The sequence below is a fragment of the Equus caballus genome, chromosome 7 (assembly GCF_041296265.1).
Source record: "Equus caballus isolate H_3958 breed thoroughbred chromosome 7, TB-T2T, whole genome shotgun sequence".
In the NCBI taxonomy this organism is placed as follows: Eukaryota; Metazoa; Chordata; class Mammalia; order Perissodactyla; family Equidae; genus Equus; species Equus caballus.
Genome location: NC_091690.1, coordinates 77,454,355 through 77,478,952, shown reverse-complemented (window position 1 = coordinate 77,478,952; position 24,598 = coordinate 77,454,355). Strand labels below are relative to the sequence as shown.

At 41.0% G+C, this 24,598-nt stretch overlaps 2 protein-coding genes and 1 pseudogene across 2 annotated transcripts; all 3 read left to right on the top strand.

Annotated features, from left to right (window-relative positions):
- On the top strand, nucleotides 1–1,005 carry OR56A1 (olfactory receptor family 56 subfamily A member 1). Its single transcript, XM_001499466.5, has one exon. The coding sequence runs from the start codon at nucleotides 1–3 to the stop codon at nucleotides 1,003–1,005; it is 1,005 nt and encodes a 334-aa protein (XP_001499516.2).
- Nucleotides 1,006–17,253: 16,248 nt separating this feature from the next.
- Nucleotides 17,254–18,195, top strand: OR56A4 (olfactory receptor family 56 subfamily A member 4). Its single transcript, NM_001391421.1, has one exon. It carries the CDS (start codon nucleotides 17,254–17,256, stop codon nucleotides 18,193–18,195), a length of 942 nt encoding a protein of 313 aa, NP_001378350.1.
- OR56A45P (olfactory receptor family 56 subfamily A member 45, pseudogene) lies at nucleotides 23,612–24,506 on the top strand (annotated as a pseudogene).

Here is a 24,598-nt window from a genome sequence, read left to right as displayed (position 1 = left end):
ATGGCATCATCCAACAACTACTCCACTGCTCCAGTCTCTGAATTCCTCCTCATCTGCTTCCCTAACTACCAGACTTGGCAGCACTGGCTGTCCCTGCCCCTCAGCCTCCTCTTCCTTCTGGCCATGGGGGCCAATGCCACCCTTCTGATCACCATCTGGCTGGAGGCCTCTCTGCACGAGCCTATGTACTATCTGCTCAGCCTCCTCTCTCTGCTGGACATTGTGCTCTGCCTCACTGTTATCCCCAAGGTCCTGGCCATCTTCTGGTTTGACCTCAGGTCCATCAGCTTCTCCACCTGCTTCTTCCAGATGTTCATCATGAACAGTTTCCTCCCCATGGAGTCCTGCACGTTCATGGTCATGGCCTATGACCGCTATGTGGCCATCTGTCACCCACTGCGATACCCATCCATCATCACTAATCAATTTGTGGCCAGGGCTAGTGTCTTCATTGTCACGCGGAATGCCCTCCTCACTGCACCCATTCCTATTCTCACTGCTCGGCTCCGTTATTGTGGGAAAAATGTCACTGAGAACTGCATCTGTGCCAACCTGTCTGTGTCCAGGCTCTCCTGTGACAATTTCACCCTTAACAGAATCTACCAATTGGTGGCTGGTTGGACCTTACTAGGCTCAGATTTCATCCTCATCTTCCTCTCCTACACCTTCATTTTAAGAGCTGTGCTTAGATTCAAGGCCGAGGGGGCTGCAGTCAAAGCCCTGAGCACATGTGTCTCCCACTTCATCCTCATCCTCTTCTTCAGCACCATCCTGCTGGTTGTGGTGCTGACAAACGTGTCCAGAAAGAGGGTCCCCATGGACATCCTGATCCTGCTCAATGTCCTTCATCATCTCATACCCCCTGCCTTGAACCCTATTGTATATGGCGTTCGGACCAAAGAGATAAAACAAGGAATTCAGAAATTGCTGCAGAGAGGGGTACGAACATGTAAAATTTCTAATTCCTTTTCTCCTTTCCCCTCAGTTATTTTGCCTACACAGTGAGATGGAGAAAAGCCTGGTAAGTGAGTATTTATTATGCACACTGAAGTTCACTTCATAACTGACCCAGATTCCTTCCTCTACTCTTCTCACCTGGTTCAGGTGGAGGGAGGCAAGAGGAATAAACTCATATTTCTTGAATAACTTCTTTGAGCCTAGGCAATTATACCTCAGTAAATTTGATTTTCATAACATTCCTTCAGGTACTTCCATTTTGCATAGCAGAAAATAAGTTGCTTTTAGGAGAAGAAACTACCAATGATCACATACCTGGGAAGTGACAGAGATCCAAATCCAGATTCAAGAGCCTAGGCTCCTATAGAAATGACCCTTCAAGTACAATTGAAGCTAGAGGCCAGGCCTCTATCCTACTCTCCTTTGCCTGTGTTTTGTCCTTCTAGCTGTTCATAGGTATTCCCTGGCTGTATCAGCTTCCTTGAGAACCAGGAGGTTCTCAGAGACGGCAGAGTCCTGCCTGACAAAGCATCTATAAGATTGTACAGAAATAATATGCAGAAACGCCAGCTTCTTATTCTATCCTACACAGCTCACTACCTTCAGGGAGTCTTGAAAATGAGAAAACAGATTGAGAGAAGGGTGAAGAGAGGGGATACCATTTCCCAGGAAATGGGGAAATTGACCGGGGCAGTGGGTTGGCCACTTCCCCTATAGGTTGAAGCTATGCATGCAGTGAACTGAAAGTCATGTCTTATTCGATCTATGGACTCTGCCCAAGAGCTCTAGTTGAAGGCAGGAAGACAGAGCATAGTGTCAGGTTTCAGGATAACAGTGAGTCCAGTCAAGAGAAAAGAAATCAGAATGGTTATTTTTAGAGAATTTAATGTAACAATTGATTAAATGGGTATTGAAGACTTGAAAAGCGAAATAGGGGATGCTGAAGTAACACAGAGAGTGTTCCTGCAGGAAGAACCTTGCACTTGGGCAGAGGTTGGGTGATCAGAATCACAAGATTGGAGGCAGCCCATTGATCTGGGTCTCACAACTCTGAGGAAGGTGCTACCTCTAACTGGTACCAGCATCACAGCAGCTCGGAGGAGGTGCCCTTAGAGGTGGGACGGAGACCTCTGAGGATGGGACTATATCGTGCTGCTGTGCTACTGGTCCATCGGAGGTTAGTTCAGTGAGGCTGATTTGATCCTGGGAGTTCTAAAACCCAAACCAAACCCAAACTCAAAACCGAATCAACCAACTAACCAACCAACAAACAAATCCTGGAGAATAGAATCAGCTCCACTATCAGGATGAAGAGTCATTGCTGAGGGATACTGGCAAGACAGGAACAGATAGAAAGGAACAAGTATCCCCTCCCCTGCTTCAACCTTCCAGTCTTTTTCTTTTGCTCTCTGTTGGTGGGAACTAAAAGGGTTCCAGCTGACAAAGAAGAGTCCCAGAGTCCAAACCCCAGCATCACAAAGCAGAGTATGGATGGGTGAGTTTAGGGCTGAGGGAGGATAGTTAATGACAGCACAGCTCCAGTTGGTTCTGTGTCTGAAGCTTGTGAGGACATGAGGGACAGCTATAACAGCACCCTGCAGTGCACAGTAGCTCCCAGGGAACCAGAGACAGTGCAGGTAGGTGAAGAGACATGACATAATGTTATAGGGGCAGCTTTCATAGCCATGAAAGAATTTGGCATAAAACTGATGGCAGGAATAGATTGACTGTCCCATACTCTGGGGATTAGATAGAGTAACTGCAACTCAGTGCTGCTGGGGGCTCCAGGGGCAGATTATTCCAAAGCCACACTCACTAACAGCAGGAAAGAAAATGACATCCACTTGCCTACAGGAAGGGGCTCTTAATACCCTCAGGCTTTGGTCTCATTTTCTCAAGCCAGAGCCACAGGTGTGCTTGTCATTTTTAGAAGGAAATTCTCTAAGAGGGCTTCTCTCCAACTCATGGCTGCTAGAACAGTTTTATTCACAACCATCTTCCTACTGTCCCTCAGAGGACAGAAGGGCCAACTTCAACACTGATTGCCTAAAATGATACTAATAACCTCAATGTCCTAATATACTGATAATAAAGATAATAATAATAATGAAATGAAAAGCTCAAATGTTTTGAGCTCTTGCAAAATACCAGTGTCTGTGCATGATAATATTTAATTTTCATAAGAGCTTTCTGTGGATGATTATAAAAATGAGTTTTTTTTAAAAAAAAGTCTAGCAGAAAGGATATAATCCATAGAAACATGATACATATTATCCAGGTGATATTTTCAAACATCTGATCCACTCTGATGGTCTCCCTCGGAGAGTTTTTTCTACCTCAGCTACACTTTCACACAGGTGCAAACCCAGAGGGGACTGAAAAAGGAGTGTGTTGGTTGGTCAAAATTCAGATCTTAATTATTGAACCAGTCTTCTCTAGATCAATGCAAAAGGCCAACATAATTATGAGAAGCTTGACTCAAACTAGGTGTACACAGGATAGAAACTACCAACTCATAGAGATTTGTAAAGGATGTAGGGACAAACACACCAGTTGTCATTCCTCACTACTGTCAGTACTCACTGCTAGCACAATAATGACACATCAAGGTGCTCATAAACATTTCCTTACCGATGATATAAAGCAGCTAAGTGAAGAGTTGACAAATAATGTCTACAGCGAATCTCTGTTTCCATGGTAATAAAGCCCTAAATATAAGAAACAGACAAGTCATGTATGTAAGCTTGGCTCTCCACTCTGGTTCTAAGGAGAGAAGTTGAGAGGACCAAGCTTCTCACAGAATTGTCACATCCAGTGCAGGTGGTTCAAGGAACTGCACACAATGGTCCTAAGACACGCTTTGGGGTGAGTCCACCTACACGTAATGGTGATGGGGGGGCAGGGTAATTCAAGGAGCCAGATCTTGAAGGGCAGACACAGCTGTGCCGTGAAGTTGCCATAGCATAAGAAAATGTGCTTGGTAGAAATCTTTGAACACTGTCTTGAGTGGATGGATAGAATGAAGTAGCACAAACTAAAGGCATTTTAAATTGGTGGGGTATAAAAGGTATAAATTTCCAGTTATAAGATAAATAAGTATTGGGGATGTAATGTACAGCATGACGACTATAGTTAACACTGCTAGATGGTATATTTGAAAGTTGCTAAGAGAGCAAATCCTAAAAGTCTTTATCACAAGGAAGAAACCTTTTTTTCTTTCCTTTTCTTGTTTCTATATGAGACGTTGGATATTAACTAAACTTATTTTGGTAAGCATTTCACAACATTTGTAAGTTAAGTACACTTTAAACTTATACAGTGTTGAATGCCAATTATATCTCGATAAAACTGAAAGAATTATTATAAATTGGTAGGGTACAGATGTTTTGTCAGTTTAACTGAAAAAAATCTTTGAAGAGCCACTGCTAACATGGGCTAACTGTCATCCACCTGTACCGGAAGAGGGTGTGTTGAGAACATGAGAAGGGCCTACCAACAGCCACTCCCCTCACTCCCTGGTTTGAGAGTTAGTCACATTTGCATGAGGAATTTGCATGAGGAACACAGAGCCTTTGAGAACGAAGATCTGAAAGCATTGAGCACTGCTATTCAGGAACAGAGCGGCAAGAGAGAGCACCAAGTCCGCTGGAATTAAATTAGCTGGAGTAAAAAGGGAATTTATGCTCGTGGCCAATGTCCCAAATAAAGACCTAAATATTGTTGAGGGAAGAAAACTACGTTTTCCACTATCATAAAGTGGAGTTTGGGAGCCTCTTAGTACACAGTCACCGTGATATGTTATTGTGCTTCGGGATATATTCTAAGCATGTAGTTGTTAACAACGAGAGCTGTGAGTTCCAAGGCCCCGCGTGGGACATCAAGGCTGGGCAGCCAGGGAGTCTAAACAGCACGGCATTACTGCCGGTTTATAAACGCTTCAATGCTGGCAAGTCAACAGTGCCACCTTGTGCCTGTCAAGGGGAACAGCAATACCGGGGAGAATTCAGTTCTCAGCCTCTGCTTGGTGTTTGAAAGGGGACTGACAACTCCGTATTCAGAAAACCCCCGGGATCTCCAACACTTAGCAGGAGGGTAGTAGACGGTTTCAAGAAGAACATATTGTGCCTCCTGCTCATGGGGCACATGGGGATTTGAAAGATTAATTTAGAAATAAAAGGGATATAACGATTTATACTCTGATTTTCTTTACTTCAGTGACATTTAGGACTCAATCTCAAATCAACGACTTGTGTCAGGTATTCGTAAGGGTAGAATGTGTCTCAGTATTTAATAAGATGTTACATTAGCAGTATTTGGCTTAGTGTTATATGTAATAATAACACTTATTCATTTCTTTGTCTACTCAACCAGAAGTTAGTTACTGAGTGCTTTATGTGTGTTTAACACAGTAGTGATTAGTATAAATAGCTACCAAGAGAGAAACTACTTTCAGAGAGATTATGTTCAAAACAGTCCACAAATTATTATTATTCCCATTTTTGCAGATTAGGGGACTGAACAAACAGATAAATGACTAAAGGTCATTCAACTAACAGTGACCAGAGTCAAGAGTGAGACATTAGGCGCATTTGCTATACAAATCCAGTTTTCCTATTGCATTGTCTAAGGGTGAGCTGCATTTGTAGACTTCCACTGGATCGTTTTGTAGTTTTCTGAAGTTTTTCATACCCTAGGTTATAGATAGCAGAGGCAGTTCACATCACAGCCTATCATATATTGAATGAGTCGATGCAAATAAAGTTAGTTACTACAACAAAGAGAGCACAGCAACTTAACACGATGTAAGTTTACTTCTCATCCACATCCCATTCTAATCCATGGGGGCTTTGCTTCATGTCAACATTTAAGGACTCATGCTTCCTCCATTTGTGAATCCTCCAGGTTCTAGGCCCTTAGAGAGCTTCACTGGTGCTTCTGAATCTGGCTGTCAGGGGAGCAAAGGCAGAGAATGTGCAGGATCTTGTAGGAGGTTTGAGAAGCTCAATCGGGGAGAGATTTACATCATTTTCTCTATTATTCCATTGGGTAAAATCCTCACATAGATCCAGCTGCCTACAGGAGAGACTGGGTCACTGAATATTCATTTCTTAAGAGAAATGACATAAGAGAGACTCTTGCATGTAAAACATACTTAACCTTTTCCCAACTCTCGTGTAGTCACTGTACACAGCACAAAGTCCAAGTTCTCCAGGAGTGTGTGGTACTCTTCATCAGGTCATGATGGGGTTCTTCTCGGACCAGTTATCTTTCTCCTCCCACCACATAGTCAATGGTGGAGCAGAATCTTGGTACCAGCCACAAAGGTTCCCAGTTGGGAGTGAAGTGTGGAATACGTTTAACAGTAAACTGTCAGTGGTAATGCTAGAATACGTGGGGGGCAGACATTGCAATATTTTTACCTCCTGACAGTGGGAGAAGTTCCCTGGCTAGACACCAGTTATGTTCTCTTGGAGGAACTCTCCTGGCCATTGTTTCTATGTGCCTTTGTTCTCCCCTTGGGGGCTTGTGCGTTCTTCAATGTGACTGGAGACATATGAAGCAGGTGTGGGAGAATGTAGCTTCTTTTGCAGATACTGCATTTGGAGCCTGCTTACTGTTGTAAAATATTAGGATCAAGAATTGTTTTAATTCTTAATCAGAAACTTTGTCTTTTTTTGATGGCTGAGTAGTAAAATCGTCCCATTTACAACAACATGGATGGAATTTGAGGGTTTGATGTTAAGCAAAATAAACCAGACAGAGAAAGACAAATACTGCATGATTTCACTCATATGTGGAAGATAACAAATACATGGATAAAGATAACATATTAGTGGTTACCAGAGGGGAATGGGGTTGGGTGGTGGTCAAAAGGGGTAAAGGGACACATATGTACGGTGACAGACAACAATTAGACTACTGGTGGTGAGCACAATGAAGTCTATTCAGAGACTGATAAATAGTAACATACACCCCAAATTACACAATGTTATAAACCATCATGATCTCAATAAAATTACTGGAGGGAAAAAAAACCTTTCTTTAAAATCCAAGTTCATGTTTCTTCGGCAATGAACCCCCTCAAAAACCTAACAGGTCTGATCTATTTGTAGCAGGTCAGTTCCATGCACTAGTAATTACATCCAAAGGATTTTCTCAGGCATAGCTTAAGATTTCTTTCTTTTCTTTATGTCTTTACTTTTTCCCCACGTCACTCCTTATCTGTGTAATAGTGTCTGTCCAAGGCTATCAGACTTCATAGGACAGGTATCCATGCAATCTAGTCTCTTCTCAGGGCTGGTTTCTATGAGTCTCTGTTACTCACAGGCATTCTAAAACTTTCTCTTAACCTTTGAACTCCAAAGCAGTAGGACAATTCTTCAAGACTCCCTATACAAGAACTTTCTCTATTATCATTAATTTCTGCTTGAAACCCAGCCAACTTTCTTCTAAAATCATGTATTTCTCATAACGGCTTGTCAAAGGAACCAACCCTTGCAAACACACACTATTATTTTGAATTGTTCCAACCCTTTTCCTTAGAGGTACCATTTAGTAGGCATGCTAGCTCTCCTTGTTATGTGATCTGTCTAGCATTGGATGTCAATTTTCTCACTGTCTGCAGCCTTAGTCAGGATAACTTGCCAGCTGTTGAAATAGACAATTCCAATTTGTCAGTGATTTAACATAATAGAATTTTACTTTTTGGTGACATCCAGTCCAATGCATGTAAGCTCTCTTCCACGCAGTCATTCAGGGCTCTAGCCTCCTTCCATTGTGTGGTTCTACCATTTCTATGGCTTCAATGTCTTCCAGTGGGTTATCTGTATCTGGCCAGAGGAGGAGGAAAAGAGAGAGTGTAGATGACATCTAGGAGCTTGTAAAGGCCATTCTTGGAAGAGGTGCATGCATTTCCTTGGCCACACTTAGTCTTAAAGCCCTACTAGGCAAGTGAGCCTGGAAAATATAAATTCATTTTTATGTCTAGGAGGAAGAAAACTCTGGTGAACTTAGCCTTGTCTCTGTCATTTATATACATTGATTCTCAAGCTGAAAACCAATTTGTGGAGTAGGAAGAGGCAGAAGTGGTAGAAGAAACTCTGGAGATTTTTGTGGCTCTCCTAGTGTCTCTGAGACACTGTTAGTCCTAGAGTCTGGTCTGCTTCTTGCTCGTCTCCTCCAGATGCTTTATTAAGTAGATCACCAGGTTTGATTTTAAACTCATAAATGAGAGGCAAAAGGCTCTTTTAGATCCACCCATATTTCCAGTCTTTCCCATCATCTGTGGTAGAAGAAAGAGAGGGCCGCTGGGTGGAACATTGGTAAGCTGCATCTCAGGAGTAGAAGTTAAATTGTTGAGGTGCAGGGATTTGAATCCCACTTAGAGCCAGCCCCTAGCCAGGACTCTCCAAACATATTCCTGAAACCTGATGTGACATTCCACTATGGTGATGTCAGGAGCCTGGTATTTGATTTAGACAAGCAATGCATTTTGTGTTCATCCTTTGAGTTTATACAGAGTTCTTATGATCTGTCAAGAGCTACTGTTATTAGGATATAGTGGGGAAGAGGGAATAGATAAGCTAATATTCTAGGGGAGAACACATCTTTATGGATTTCCTGAATAAAGTTACTGAATTTATTGCATTTACTTGGATGTTTGTAACAGAATTAAGAACTGTGTCCTGTTTGAGAAAGAGGCTGAGAGTTTTCTTAGACCTATGATTACTCCTGTAAAAGTAAATGTTGATTTTTCTGTAAATTTAGCCAAAGGGGGGATATTTGTGGGTCCATGTGTCTTGCTTCTTCACAGCTGGGGGAGATCGGTCTCCTTGACCTCTCAGGTTTACTGTTGACTTAAGAGAAGACTGAGGAACTCCTACAGTTATCCAGCCAAATAAGATCAGATAGAACATATTTCTGAGACTATAAAATTACCTTTCTCTTTATTTTTTTCCTGTTTTGGGGTAAATAGTACCTTACTGTACTGTCATCAACTTCACTTTCCTTTTGCACCATAGTCTTTTTTTTCTTAGTCAGATGGATTGCATAATTCACCACAATAATAAACATGTTATAATGATCATCATACCTTGTTCTTCGTAGTCTCCACAGAGTGACAGACTGATCAATGTGTCTAAATATTCCTGAGAAAGAGCCTTCTGACACTCACTTTCAGCATAAAGACACTTGGATTTTAAGTTTGGAATTCAGGTTTAGTATCCTGGCTAAGCTGTTGCCAGCTGTATGAATTGGGCAGATAATTTAAACTCTCCATATTTCAGTTTCACTGTCTCAAAAACAGGAATGAGAGCAATTTTCAGTTTGATTTTTAAAATCAATTATATATATAGAACATTAACTACGGGGTTGGCCCTGTGGCATAGTGGTTGAGTCTAGTGCACTCTGCTTCAGTGGCCTGGGTTCATGGGTTTGGATCCTGGTTGTGGGTCTACACCATTCATCAAGCCATGCTGTGGTGGCAACCCTCATACAAGGGACAAGTTTGGCGCAAACGTTAGCTCAAGGCTAATCTTCCTCAAGCAAAAAGAGGGAAGATTGGCAACAGATTAAGTTAGCTCAGAGCAACTCTTCCTCACCAAACAACCACAACAAAAAACATTAAATACAATCACCCAATATATTTGTTATTTTTACTTCCTTATGCACTGTCTTCCTCTTTCCTTCTGATCTTTTTTTTCCCTTCCTTCCTTCTTTCTGGTTTTCTCTGCTCCTTTTTTCTCTATCTAACCTGTGCCTTCCTCCAGTTTCTCCTTCCTTGTATTCTTTTTACAAGAAGCTCAGGTACATTTTTTCTGCTCTAGACTGTGACTCCAGGCCTTTTCTTTGTCTTTTCATAATCTCATCCTCCAAAATGGGTCACCAGTAGCACAGACTTTCAGGATCAATTGATTGCTTTGAATAGTCTCAGCACATGTTTGAACTCAGGTAGATAAAGGACAGGTAACTGGCCTAATTCCCAGTACAGCTGGATCCAGAGGAGAGTGAATAATTACTTAAATAGAGATAACAAGGTTGAGAGTGCAAACATATGTTATTTAAGGGTATGTTCTCATGATCCATACTGAAAGTTTATTCCATACCACTATGTAAGTAAATAAGTCCTGTCCTCCCTATGAAGAACATTTCTGACTTCCATGTGCTAAATAACAAAGTAATATATAATAAACCTCTTCAAATGCACATGTTTAAAGTAAAGTGAAGAAACGTGCTAATGGTCCAAAAGGATTGGGAGATGAAAATAAGAGTGACAAATAGACCTTGAATCTATTGCTGAAATGGGAACATTTATCAGTTTCTACAACAAAGGGGTTTGCATTATAAATGATCATACAAATGGAGAACACAAGAATTTGGATACTCATAAGGATAGGAGGTAGAATTAAGACACATAGATCCCCATAGGGCCAGGGATCTTGAAGGGCCTTAACCTATGTGAAGAAGCAGACAAGAAACACATACACACACTCACTCACACACACACACACACTCTTACACACACATATTTTGTCTTCAACTAGGCTTTAGAGAGAATAAAACAAATTTTCCTCAGGTATATTTGATTTGACATTTATACTATGTGGGCTGGAATATCCCAAGTGAAGAAATTAATATAAAGTGTCCATAAGGTGATCTCACAGAAATAACTCTGTTGATCATGAGCTTGCACTCCAAAAGACAAAACAGAAGCAATATTCTGCATAATTAAATACAAGGACTTTGAAAAATTGAATTATCAGATGTAAGTTATATTATTGCTATGTTTAAAATGGTTAAAGGAAAAAAAGATGGAGCTCAAAAACATGAGAAAGGAGCAATAACCTATCAGAAAGCCAGGTATATTTGAAAAACAACAATAACTATACTTTTTGGAAAATCACAAACATGTAGTCACTGATATAAAGAAAAGAATAACAGATTACAAGATATTGGCACAGCTAAATTGAGAACTGGTAAAATGAAGCTAAAGTTGAAGAGCTTAACCTGAAAGCAGTATAAGTTGAAAGAGAATGGAATATGAAATAGAGGTGAAAAGACAAAGAGAATTGAATAAGAAGGCCCAATATACTATACCAAACTGGATTTGTACAAAGGAATATAGAAAATGGGGGGGGGGGGAGGAGAAATATTCAAAAGGATAATGACTAAATTATCTTCAGATTCAAGAAGTTTAATTAATCAAAAACAGAATAACTTTTCTGAAAAATCTTCATACATTTTCTAACATTCCAAAACCCTAGAGACAAAAAGTTCTGAATAGAGCCAGAGAGATAGTACATTGTCTACAAAGGAACAGCAATTTGACTGACAAGATACTTCTCAACAGCTACAATAGATGTCAGAGGGCTGTGGAAATATATATACATACATATATATATATAAAACATAGATAAATTATACATTTAACATATATGTTATATATGTAGTTCAATTTCTATTTCTAAATATTTGTCAATATTTAAACTGTAACCTAGCTAAATTGTATTAAAAAACCTGCTAGAATTAATAAAATAGAAACATTGTTTAAAAGCATTGAAGAGTTAAAAAGGAAAAAAAAAAAAAGTTAAAAAAACCCCCAAAATATACGAGAAAGTAGAACCAGAGAGAAACCCACAATTTAAAACTACTTCTGCTCTGAGGACTTTTGCTAATTCTAGAGAGATAAGTATAAAATGGAGAAAAATTTGGCAATTTCCTGGCATGAGGAGACAGAAATCAACCTGGATCCATCAATAGAGTCTGATAATCATCCTTCACACACACATTTTAAACTGGAAACTTGCGGTAGGCTCTCAGCTCGTGGTTGAACTAAAGTTCATCAGTCTTTGTCTTAACTGGTAACTCTCAACTTGATTACATCTTCAAAGACTGTATTTCTGAGGAAGTTCACACTTGCAGGTTCCTGGGGGTTAGGGCTTCAATATATTTTTAAAGGGACACATTTCAACCCACAGCATGCATTTTTTTGATTCCTCATCAGGAATTGTTAACTATAGTTATTGCCTATAACAATATGTATCTCTGTACGTTGTTATGAGAATTAAATGAAATATCAAGTAATAATTGAAACAATATGACACATTAAAAACTCAACGAAGATTTATTATTATTATTACTAGCATAATCCTTGGTGTGACTTTATGTTAAGTTTTGGGGTCCCTACCTAAGATGGTAGAAACCATTCTTTCATGTACTATATTTCTAACATGTAGTATAGTGCTTTGTACAAAGTAGGATCAAAATGTTTGTTCAATGAAAATGTAAAAGTAATTTTATCTTTGCAGCAACCCTCTGTCAGAAGGTTCATCATCCCCATATTTCAGATGAGGAAATCATGGTTCTGAGAGCTTATGAAAGCTGTCCAAGGGCAAGCAAGCAGGAAGTGGTAGGACAAGGGTTCGAACTTAAGTCCAATTGTCTCTTCCCAACATCCCTATGATTTGAGAGTGGAGAGGGATTATTCATTTATAAGAAACCCTAAGGTCCAAGATTCTTTGCCCAGAGTAGACTACACGCTCTTAGCAAGATACTTTCGTTGAACCTTGATTCACGGATGAAATAGTTGCCTTCGCTTAGCATGACTATCAACTCTTTTTGGTGCTGCCAAGGGCTTTCTTGCTCCATTCAGGACTCTACATAGCAATGGAGCAGTAGGGACAAGAGAGGAGTTAGTGCATGGAGGGATCGAGACTGCATTCCATCTACATTTCTGCCCTGATGACTCCTTTTCCAGCAGTTGTGGGTAGGAACGTGTGAGATCCAAAACCAGACTACACTTAGTCTTCTCTTTCCAAGATTCCTGTGCCCAAATCCCGAAAGATGCTACATTTAGACTGAGCATCCCTATCCTAATAAGAATCTAGACACCTTTATAAGAGAGGCTATTTTCTAGGTCCTTTTGTGCATCAGTTCAGAATGGTGGCTGTACTCGTGACAATCCCACTTGGTTCCCAAGGAAGCAATGCCAAGTGTTGCTCTGTGGAAGGTGAGTACTGTTAACAGTAGCATTTTTTGCAGCCATACTTAGGAAACAGAGTTTAGACAAAGAACAATCATGGAAGTAAAAATTGGACATGAGACCATGAGCATAAACAGGGCCACTCCCAGGAATTTGCTTGGGTCCAGACCAATGATGCTCACACTACTGAGAAGGGCTCACAGGGAAAGTACTCCCTGCCCCCAACTCAGTTGCCTATGGCCCATGCTCCTGTGAGATCCATCTCCTTTGATTGTTTGGGATGTTCCTCTGTCACCTCCCTCCACAGATCTAAAGTGCTGAGGATGGGTTATTCTGTTCTTCCCCACAGCTGTGTCCAAAGAAATTTTTCCTGAGAAGATTCTCATCACTCAATTTCCCTACCCTTCTTTGCCCAGGGCTTCTTTTTCTTTATTTAGACTCCCCATGAGCCTTTGACTCTCCTGCCCTCACTCTATCCACATGCTGAATTAAGACTTTTATAATATACTGTCTTGAGGAATAGACCAGAGGGCCTCAAGGGCCCAGGCGCCCAACAAGGATGCCAACTTCCATGAGCAATGGGGAGCAAAGGGACATATTGGAGCCAGAGCCCATAAAATCAGTCTCTAGAGCCCTTGAATGGGCCAGTTCAGGTGTTTTTTCCAACAGCCAGAAACAGCACAGTTCAGCCTTCTGATTGGTGAGTCTCAAGTTGAGGCCACAAAAGTTATGAGGAAGGAGATAACGAGGAAAGGAGGGGAGTCCAGGAGACTGGTAGGTACAGGAGATGGAACTCTTTCAGTAGGGCCTGGTGGAGATGCTGAAGTTGCCAGGATGCTTACATCCTGGTATAAGCGTGAGTGACAGGGACAGACCTAATGCTGTTATTTCCTTCAGAACTGATGCTGAGCTGTTCTGCAGCCATACAAGGTTTGTGCACCCAAAACCTCTGTAGGTTCAAAGACCCCCACCCATATCATGGCTAGGAGGCCAGGGTTCTGTGCCTGACTATGTTAGAATCTTTTCTGCACTAGTCTAAATTCATCTATAAGCCAAGATGATCACTCCTTTTTCTAGGCAATCATAGCTTGGCTGGGATCTTCTGTTGTGATTTTGATTATTTAAGACTTGTCTGCCCTTTTCAGAGTCAATATCTCATGGTCAGAGACCATGTTTTGTTCATTAGCACTTAGAACAAGTAACCACTATGACCACCCCTTTATGAATATGAATCTGTGAATACAAACTGATGGAATTGGAGTATTAAAGATCAAAGTGATGCCACAGTTGGACAATGATTCTTCATTTCTCAGTTAGGAGGCCTCAGTTTCACTGAGGAGAATACAGAGAGAGAGAGGAAAATGGTCCCAGCTATTAATGAATTTAAAAGCAACTATAAAACAGAGATGAAAGTATATTACTACCTGGGAGAATATGTCAGTGGTAAAGGAGGTCTGAAAAGGACATTTCTTCCCTGTATCAGTTAAAAGATCCTCAGTGGCGTTCTTGACTCCAGTCTCTCTCTGCTTCCTCATCCTTTCTTACACTAAATCCTGTAGTCCTCCCCACCCCTCAAATACATTCTTTTGTGTCCACTTGCATGGCCTTTGTTCAGATCTTAATAACTTTTCCTTTGGACTATTCAGGACTCTCCAAAACCCTCCATCCCTTCTGTGTGATTCCCACTTGTTCTATCAATAGCACATCACTTCCCTGTTTCAAATCTTCTATGGTTCTTAACAGTGTACATGATAACACCTACTATCAGGTGGACCGCACAAAGCTGTCCCTGCACATCTTTAAACTTTGACTCCTGATGCTCTCTTACCTCCTTTCCCCAAAGACTTAGGATCTACCAGCCCCTAACACTTCATAATTGATCATTACTGAACATCCACTTAGGCTAGTCTTTCTTCTCTTACCATGGACTACCAGGACAGTCCCCCTTCTCCTCCAGGTGAATGTTACCTCTTTTTTGTATCCTTCTCTGATGATCTCAGCTTGTCATGTCTCCATGCCTAAGAGGACCTCAGGAAATTATAGCTCTTTTCCCTTCCCACGAGAACACTGGAGTTAGATATAATTTCTCTATTTCATAAACTAGAAAACGAGCTACCACAGAGTTCAAATAACTGACAAGGTTATACAGTGAGTATAGAGGCAGACTTGGAATTCATTTCTGTCTGAGGCCAACTTTTCAACCATATCACATTGCTCCATTCATCTGTACTTTCTTTTTTTTGAGGAAGATTAGCCCTGAGCTAACTACTGCCAGTCCTCCTCTTTTTGCTGAGGAAGCCTGGCCCCGAGCTAACCTCGTGCCCGTCTTCCTCTACTTTATATGTGGGACACCTGCCACAGCATGGCATGCCAGGTGGTGCCATGTACGCACCCGGGATCCGAACCGGCGAAGCCTGGGCCGCCGTGAAGTGGAACGTGCGAACTTAACCTCTGCGCCACTGGGCTGGGCCCTCGTCTACTTTTGTCTCTTTCCCACTGTTTGTAATGTAATCTTTATTAGAGCCACAACTATACTGCACTATAAGTGCTTGTAAGTTAATTTTACTTTATTAATCTGTATGTTCTCAGAAGATAATGGTTTTTGTTTAATACATGCTATACATTAGTATGCTCAACATTAATACCAGATATGAGAAGCTACTGACTATTTTCTTGCCTGTTCAAATAGATCAAGTCATTCTAAAGATCCAGACTAGAGGTTATTGTAAAGGAGAAGTCTTTTCAGAAAGGTGGGTTTGTTTCCTATCCTTCTTGTTTCTCTGATTCATACTCAGGGTAATTTTCCTAATTAAATATGGAAATACAGGACGGAACCGATATACAACATAATTGTCCCTACCCTGGTTTTAACTTCTGAATCTTTGGTTTGCTTTAAGTCTAACAATGTGTAGAATGTGTGTGTGTGTGTGTGTGTGTGTGTGTGTGTATCTGTGTGTGTGTGTCTGTGTATTGTATAATCTGTATTTGGAAAGTCTGAGATATTCAAAGTGAAAGTCCTTGTATCTTATCTTTGATGGCAGCTAGAGTCTGATCCCTTCTCATACACACTTCAACCCTCCTGGAGGAGACATATCAGATGGGACAGGTGAGCAGCATCAGTAATCCCAGCTACACTGATTGTATGTCTCTTAGCTATCCTGCCGAGACTCCCTGCCTCTTTCCTCCTTCTTTGGCTGTGACATCCATTATTGTCACCTTTGTTTATATTTGGCTACTCTGCTCTTTGTTTAGTAGTGAGAGTAAAAAGATGATACCCAATAAAAGAAACAACTGGAAGCAAAGCAGATGAGTTTGCATAACATAGATTCCATATGCTAGGATAATTAGATCCTGACCACAAGGAAACACTGATAATTTTACTTACCAGGTCAATAAATTCTGTATAGGTTTATAGATCTAAAACTCACTGACTAGCTAGTTTCTGACCCTAACCTTTGGTAAAGTTCCTGGTGTACCCTTCAATATTGGCTGTCTCTGTCATCAGAATAGGAAACTCACAGTCCATTCTAAAGGATTCAACCAAAGAAAACACTTTTGAACCTTCACAAAGAGAAATAACAGCAAATAATCCAGTAAAAGAATGATAAGCATTATGGTTTTAAGGTGAAATTCCTGTTGGGGCTGGAGGAAATTAAGGGCCTTCGGCTGGGGTCAAGGGCTGCTCTATTTCTAATCCAATATTTCCTGAAGAGTGAAAATAAGGAATCCTGAAGTCAATCCTTGTCCAATTGTATGCAGTAGAGGGCTTTTCTAGGACTTCCATGGAGTCAGCTAAACAGAGCTTTCCCTATAGCTATCTCTTCTACACTCTGAAGGAAGGAAGGGCTTAGTTAAGTCACCTTGCTTGGTGAGGCTAAGTTGTGCATAGTGGGTAAAAGCAGAGACTCTAGAGTCAAACTGTCTAGTTTTCAGTTGTGGCTTCACCACTTACTGGCTCTTTAATTTTGATCAAATTATCCTGCTCCCCTTTACCTGTACCTTTGCATTATCTGTGAAATTAGTATAACAATATTGACTGCTCTTAAGTGTTTTTTTTTAAAAGGGTGAAATGAGATAATGGGTATGAATATTCAGCATAATGCCTAGCACGTGGTAAGTGTTAAGTTAAATGTCAGCAATGATTAATTGATGATGATGATTTGAAAACTTCATTGGGACAGATTAAGAGTCCCAATGGAAACCCGAGTTCTAGCACTTCACTATATATATTATAGTTTCGATAGTGATATATTCTACATTTTAAGGGACTACATTTTAAGAGACTCTGGATTTCTAGCTTGTACAGGGTACTTTATATGGCATTTCCCAGCAACTACTCCACTGCTCCAGTCTCTGAATTCCTCCTCATCTGCTTCCCTAACTACCAGACTTGGCAGCACTGGCTGTCCCTGCCTCTCAGCCTCCTCTTCCTTCTGGCCATGGGGGCCAATGCCACCCTTCTGATCACCATCTGGCTGGAGGCCTCTCTGCACGAGCCTATGTACTATCTGCTCAGCCTCCTCTCTCTGCTGGACATGGTGCTCTGCCTCACTGTCATCCCCAAGGTCCTGGCCATCTTCTGGTTTGACCTCAGGTCCATCAGCTTCTCAGCCTGCTTCCTCCAGATGTTCATCATGAATTGCTTCCTTGCTATGGAGTCTTGCACATTCATGGTCATGGCCTATGACCGCTATGTGGCCATCTGCCACCCATTACAATACCCATTCATCATCTCTGACCAATTTGTGGCTAGAACTATCATCTTTGCTGTGGCCCGCAATGGCCTCTTTTTTCTCCCTGTTCCAATTCTTTCTTCCAGACTCAGATACTGTGCAGAGAACATCATCAAGAACTGCATCTGCACTAACCTGTCTGTGTCCAGACTCTCCTGTGATGACATCACCTTCAATCAGCTCTACCAGTTTGTGGTAGGCTGGACCCTACTGGGCTCTGACCTAATTTTTATTGTTGTCTCCTATTCCTTTATTCTGAAAGTTGTGCTAAGGATCAAGGCTGAGGGTGCTGTGGCCAAGGCCCTGAGCACATGTGGTTCCCACTTCATCCTCATCCTCTTCTTCAGCACAGTCCTGCTGGTTCTGGTCATCACTAACCTGGCCAGGAAGAGAATTCCGCCAGATGTCCCCATCCTGCTCAACATCTTGCACCACCTCATCCCCCCAGCTCTGAACCCCATTGTTTATGGTGTGAGAACCAAGGAGATCAAGCAGGGAATCCAGAAGCTACTGAAGAGGTTGTAAGAGGTAAAAAGGATCAGACTCACCTTTGGAATTATTAACAAAAGTCAGGAATTATTTGTATGTTGGAAAGGAAATTTCACTTTTTAATCCTGGAATGAGTTCTGATTCTCCTTCTTCTTAATATTTAGACAACAATGAAAACATTCTTCTGTGAATCCTTGTTTACTGTTGCTTCAGAGAAAACTTCTCTTTCCTAGATTGGAAACTTGAGAGTTTTCCCTGACCAAATCCATAATTGATGATCTTGCCAAGTCTTAGCCAAATGGAGCTGGATTAGAGTGGGAGTGTTTGAGCACTAAAGAAACAAACTTTATATGATGTCCTTAAAAGGATCTGCCTGACTCCTGATTTGCAAAGGATATAGATGCTTCTCCTGTCTCCTGATTCAGCCGAGCAGATCCCTACATGGCTTTTGTGTTGTGAAGGGTTGCTTGGACTGAAGTATAGATGTTCATCCCAAGTCTTTGGCTCTTGAAGTCCAGTGCTTTACCCTGAACATCCCTGACTGTCTTCTTTGGCACCTGTGGCAGACTTGCCATCTTCTGGCTCTGCCGCTCCTCCTACTCTCTTTTAAGATTTTCTATCTGTCCAACCTCTCCTTATTTCTTGTTGTTTTGAAGAGTGAATAAACTAAGTATGAAAATTTTGTTCAGGACATCGAATGTATACACATTAAATTACATAGACATTAAATGAGTTGCTATTATAATTATTATTCTAAGCACACTGCTTCCCCTGTGCCCTCCGAATAGAAGGCAGATCATCATCTCACACTCCATTTACCTTGGCATAGAAGATATCCATTCCGTTTTAGCCCTCCTCCATCCCTGCAGTCATTTTTATTACTGGTTTATTTTCTTGAGAAATCTTTTTGATTTATGTGAGAGTTAACACTTTGGAACCCCAAACTATTGGATGTCTAATAAAACTGTCGATTAGGCATAGTCTATTCATATCCATTTCAGTCTGGGTATGCCATGAGGCTTCCTATGAAGCATATCTTCTGGAACTCCAAAAGACAGCCACCGGTGATATGTGGCTATGACATCACCCCAGTACTCACAGCCTTTCAGGTTATCTGGCTTCTATTGTCACTTTCCACCAAAATTCTCTCCACATTCTTATCTGGTGTAGTCAAGGGAGCAAGACAGGGTCTGACACACCAATTATGAAATAAAAATCTGCTTTCACCACACCCAACCAGCTGTCTTAGTAAATTATCTTATTGATTTATGGTCACATAGCATGCAGATGCTAGACTGCTTTGCAACTGCTGCCCAGGGCAGTAGAAAGGAATGTACCTCTCAGTTTACATGCAAAACAACGTAGGAAATAAATAGAGCCCACAACGCTGATCACATACTTTCTTCAGATCTCATGGAGTCCCTACAATAGTTCAATTTTCCTTCTTAGGATAGGACAGCTCCTGCAGCTTCTCTCAGGACCAGCTATGACTTGGCGCTTCATGTGAGAAAAGCTGCTAAGCTGTTATTCTCTGCTTCTGCTTCTGCTTCTGAAGTGTTCTCAGTAGACAAGAGCTATGGTATCATTCATTGGTGTCTTCACTTTTGTTTACTTCTCTCCTGTCTATCACAATTTCTTCTTTCTTTGATTTGTTATTCTTCCTAATTTTGCCTCTTCCTGAGTGAAAGCCTTTGGTTCTGGCACACTGACAATACATAACCCAGGCAGTAGAAGGAGCCTCCCTGGAATTTCTGCTTTTGTTTATGAAAAGGTGGTAGCATTAGAAGAATAGAGTATATCAGAATTATTTTTATCCTTAGGCATTACTTATGGTCAGTACTAGCTTGGCCAGATGAAATGAGGTTGATATCCAATCCAAAGTTCCCTTTAGAGACACATTCAAAGCAACAGAGGTAGTATCTTGCTCAGCTATACCCCATCACCTGAAACACAATTGCAATCCCAATCCTGGAACTCAGACTTTCTGAGGTAGAAAGACAGCATCTTCTCCAACTCCCTCACTCCTATTTCTGGCACCCAGAAGCTTTCTAAGGCATTTCTGTTTACCACTGCACATATTCGGATGAAGCCTATACTCAATGAGTGAGTGAGTCAGATTTTCACGCTCTTACCATGCCCTATCATTAACAACAAATGTTTCACATGTCCATTCCTATTTCCAATTAAGCCACTGCATTGTGGGTGATGAAGAAAAATAATATGTCCATAGCATATTATGCTTCATGGCCCAGCTTTTCGTACACTGGCTATAATGAAACGATCCCAGTTTAAGGATAATATTAAATCCTCATTTAAACATAATTTTCCCAAGAGGACTCTTAATGTCTGAAATAAATTTCTCTCTGTCCTAAGTCTAGAAACACTTGTTTTTCAAACATATATGCTCTTTATGTAGCCCTTCCCCCTAAGTCTTTCCAGTTTACCTCAACTTTCTCCCTGTTCACCACTATTGCTATATTGAATTTCATCTTTTGTATTTCCTCTGCTCATGCGCTCTCCTTTCCTTTCCCCCATCAACCTAACGCTTAACTCCCAGGAATGGGCCTTATGCTCTAGGTTCAGATGCCTAAAATGGTCTTATCTCCTGTGGGCTGTGGGGAGGTAAGGGACAGAGTGGAGCTTAGGGCCATGAAAATAACCTCTGGAACTTCTGGGAGACTAGATCAGATGGTTCAGTAAACAGCTGTAAATAGCAAGAGTGCAGTCCTGTCTCATCAGGCTGGTAGGTCTGTTTTGGAGCCAAGAAAACGATGAAGATGGGAATGATGAGGCATGTGGGGATCCGGATAGTCAAGAGAAGAAGGGAGAAGAAGTTCTTCTGGTAGGACTACAGTAGGTCTGGTACTGCAGGTTCAGAGCCTACCAATTTCCCCAAATCTGGTACATCACTTCTTTCATATGGGAGCAAAGGTTTTCTAGTGTAAGCTGTGTTCTACCCATTTAGAAAATGGAGGTTTTCAGGGTGAGTGTTCTTGAATTAAATCTATATCTTATTATTGCCTGTGGAAACTGGAGACTAGGAGTTTATATTCTCAACTGCAACTGAGCCCCCACTAGAGAAGATTGCCCAAGAAGCACCAGTGAGATAGGAACAGTAATCCCAGCTGCCTTGATTACTCCCAGCTGGCCTTCCTGTCTCATCCTGCCTTGTTTCAGTTCTCCTTCCTCTTTCTCGAGCTTGGACAGAAAACTTTTCCATTGCTCAAGCCACCATGCCCCCTAGAAGACTCCATACTGGGGGGGGGGGGGGGAGGGTTCAATTCTTTATTTTGGATTCATTGATATAGGAAAAAGAACACTGTAACCACCTGGAAACAAAGCAGATGAGTTTATAGAAATAGATTTATTTCTTTAAGGTAACTGGAATCTGGCCACAAGTAAGTTTGTATGGTCTGACTAACAGGATAAGCAGTTTTTTATCTGGATTTATATCTGAAGCTATAGTTGTTTTCTAATTCACATGCTACCTTTTGAACTTCAGCTCTCTTGCCACTCTTTGTTAACAAAACCTAGTTCTAGTCTCCAAATATATCTTATGTGAAAGAATTGTGTTTCTATGACCACATTTGGAGATATCTGGACATTTTGGCATTCCTATTGAATGGTGACATTGATTCTAAAAAGAATAAATAACTTCACTGGTCTAAGGTAGGAGTGAGGGGAAGAACAATGTCTAGTCTGAGTCAAGGAGGTTGGGGTGGCTGGAAAGTCCTAGTCTCTGGTGGAGGTGTCTGTGCTACCTCTAAGTTGAGAACTTGGTATGGATTGATTATCTCTGTCCTTAATGAGGTATTCCCATCCTGAAGTTTGAAAGATTACTTCACTAAGAAATATTTAAAGGAAGCTTGATGGAGAGTAGTGAAAAAGAAAGCAAAAACTGTAATTTTGAGCTGATCCAGAAACAGAATCAAATGAAAGGAGTTCCCATACACAACCTAAGAGCCAAAGGTGCCAGATTGCCAACACCAAGCGTAAACTCATACATGAAGAAAAATAAAAAAGAGGATGTTTAGTTTTCCAAAACTCTAGACCTGTGCTGTGCAATACAGCAGCCAGTAGCCACATGTGGCTGTTGAGCATTTGTAATGCGGCTAGTCAGAATTGAGATGGATTTTAAGTGTAAAATACACACTTGATTTGAAGACTGTACAAAAAAAAATTGTTAAATAGGTCTTTGCTGGTTTTTTACATTGATTACACATTAAAATGATAGTATTTTGGATATATTGAGTAAAATAACATTACTAAAATTAATTTCACATATTTCTTTTTAATTTTCAGGTGATTACTAGAAATTTAAAATTATCTATGTGGCTTGCGTTGTATTTCTAATGGAAGTGTTGCAACAGATTATATGGAAAGTGATAATGTATTAGGCAAAATAGAAGGGCAAATTTGTTTCTTCCAACTTCCAAATCTGCTTTCAAATTCACTTACTTCTTACCTTTGAGGAACAGGTTTCTGCTCTTTAAGGACTTAGTTGCCACTGTTGGTAAAAACTGGCTAAGGTTGGACTTCTTCAAGAGCATTAAAAAAACAAGTGTCACTGTGGCATATCAGCCAATGTTCTGAGATCAGCCTTAGCATGGCAACCATAAAAAAGTACCTCATAAGTGTCTTACATTTGTTCATAACTGGCTGTGGTGTACTGGGCTAGGAACCCATGGGAGCTTACTTAGTTTGAGTTTGTGACTGATGGAGAGTCCACGTGAAGTCAGATGAAGACAACAGTTGCTGCTATCCCTCGCTCTTGGAATAATACTGTTAGACCAAAATTACTGATGCCTGAAATTTCTTGTTCTCATCTTAACTGCTTGCCCAAGACATGCCCTTAGGCCCAATTTCTCCTTTGCCTGTGACGTTGTCTCTTGGAGAAAAGATGGGTGCAGGCATTTGTGTGGGGCCTATGGCTTACCTGCACCAGCAGCAGGGCCTGCATAAGTGTTTTTGTTTATAGAAGCAGAACAGGTAGCGGCTGAGAGCTTCAGCTTGGATTCAGACTTGATAGTTTCAGATTATGGCTTCACCACTGTGATTTTAATAAAAATGACTTTACTTATCTTTGCCTTTGTTTCCTCATCTGTAAAATTGGGATAACAATGGTATTTTCTTGTAAGGAGGATGATCATGTAACTGATCAACTTAATGTGGAAACTATTAAGAGTAAAAGGGACATAAACGAGAATTATCCCAGGCAAATAGTCATCTTACTATCATTCTACTTATAGGATTATTAACAAAATGGATGAGTTTACATTTATAAAGTACATAAAATAGTACCAGACACTTAAATTTTATTATTTTCCAATAGTTCTTTAGAAAATAAGCTACTTCCTCATGTGTATTCATATTGTCTGAACGGACTTATTCTTGTCTTACCCTCCAAGGTTTTCTGGTGTCAGTTGTGGTCAGGATACTTGACATGGCATCACCCAGAAACTACTCTACTGTTCCAGTCTCCAAATTCCTCCTCCAGATCTACTTCCCTAACTACCAGAATTGGCAGCACTGGCTGTCCTTGCCCCTCAGTCTCTCTTCCTCTTGGCCATTGGATTTAATGCCGCCCTCCTGATCACCATCTGGCTGGAGACCTCTCTGCATGAGTCCATGTATTACCTGCTCAGCCTCCTTTCCCTGCTGGACACTGTACTCTGCCTTACTGTTATTCCTAAGGTCTTGGACATCTTCTAGTTTGACAACAAATCCATTAGTTTCTCTATCTACTTGTAGACGTTCAACATGAATAGTTTCCTGACCATGGAATCCTGTACATTCATGGTCTTGGCCTATGACCTCTATGTGGCCCTCTGTCACCTACTATGATATCCTTCCATTGTCACTGACCAATTTGTAGCTCGAGCTGCCATCTTTGTTGTGGCCCACAATGGCCTTCTTACTATTCCTATACTAATGCTTTCTTCCTGACTCAGATACTGTGAAAGAAATATTATCAAGAACTGCATCTCCACTAACCTGTGTCCAAACTCTCCTGTGATGACATCACCTTCAGTCAGCTCTACCAGTTTGGACCCTACTGGGCTCTGACCTCATCCTTATTGATCTCTCCTACTCCTTTATCCTGAAAGCTGTGCTAAGGATCAAGGCTCAGGGTGTTGTGGCCAAGATTCTGAGCATGTGTGGTTCCCACTTCATCCTCATCCTCTTCTTCAGCACAGTCCTCTGGTTCTGGTCATCACTAACCTGGTCAGGAAGAGAATTCTGCCAGATGTCCCCATCCTGCTCAATATCTTGCACCACCTCATCCCCCCAGTCTGAACCCCATTGTTTATGGTGTGAGAACCAAGGAGATAAAGCAGGGAATCTAGAAACTTCTGAGAAGGTTGTAAGTGGTAAAATTTGTGAGAGCCAATCTTGGCAACAGAAATTAGTAATGGAGAATAATTTTCACATGCATAGT

Coding starts and splice junctions, on each gene's coding strand:
- OR56A1 (XM_001499466.5), top strand. CDS start 1: ATGGCATCATCCAACAACTACTCCACTGCTCCAGTCTCTGAATTCCTC.
- OR56A4 (NM_001391421.1), top strand. CDS start 17,254: ATGGCATTTCCCAGCAACTACTCCACTGCTCCAGTCTCTGAATTCCTC.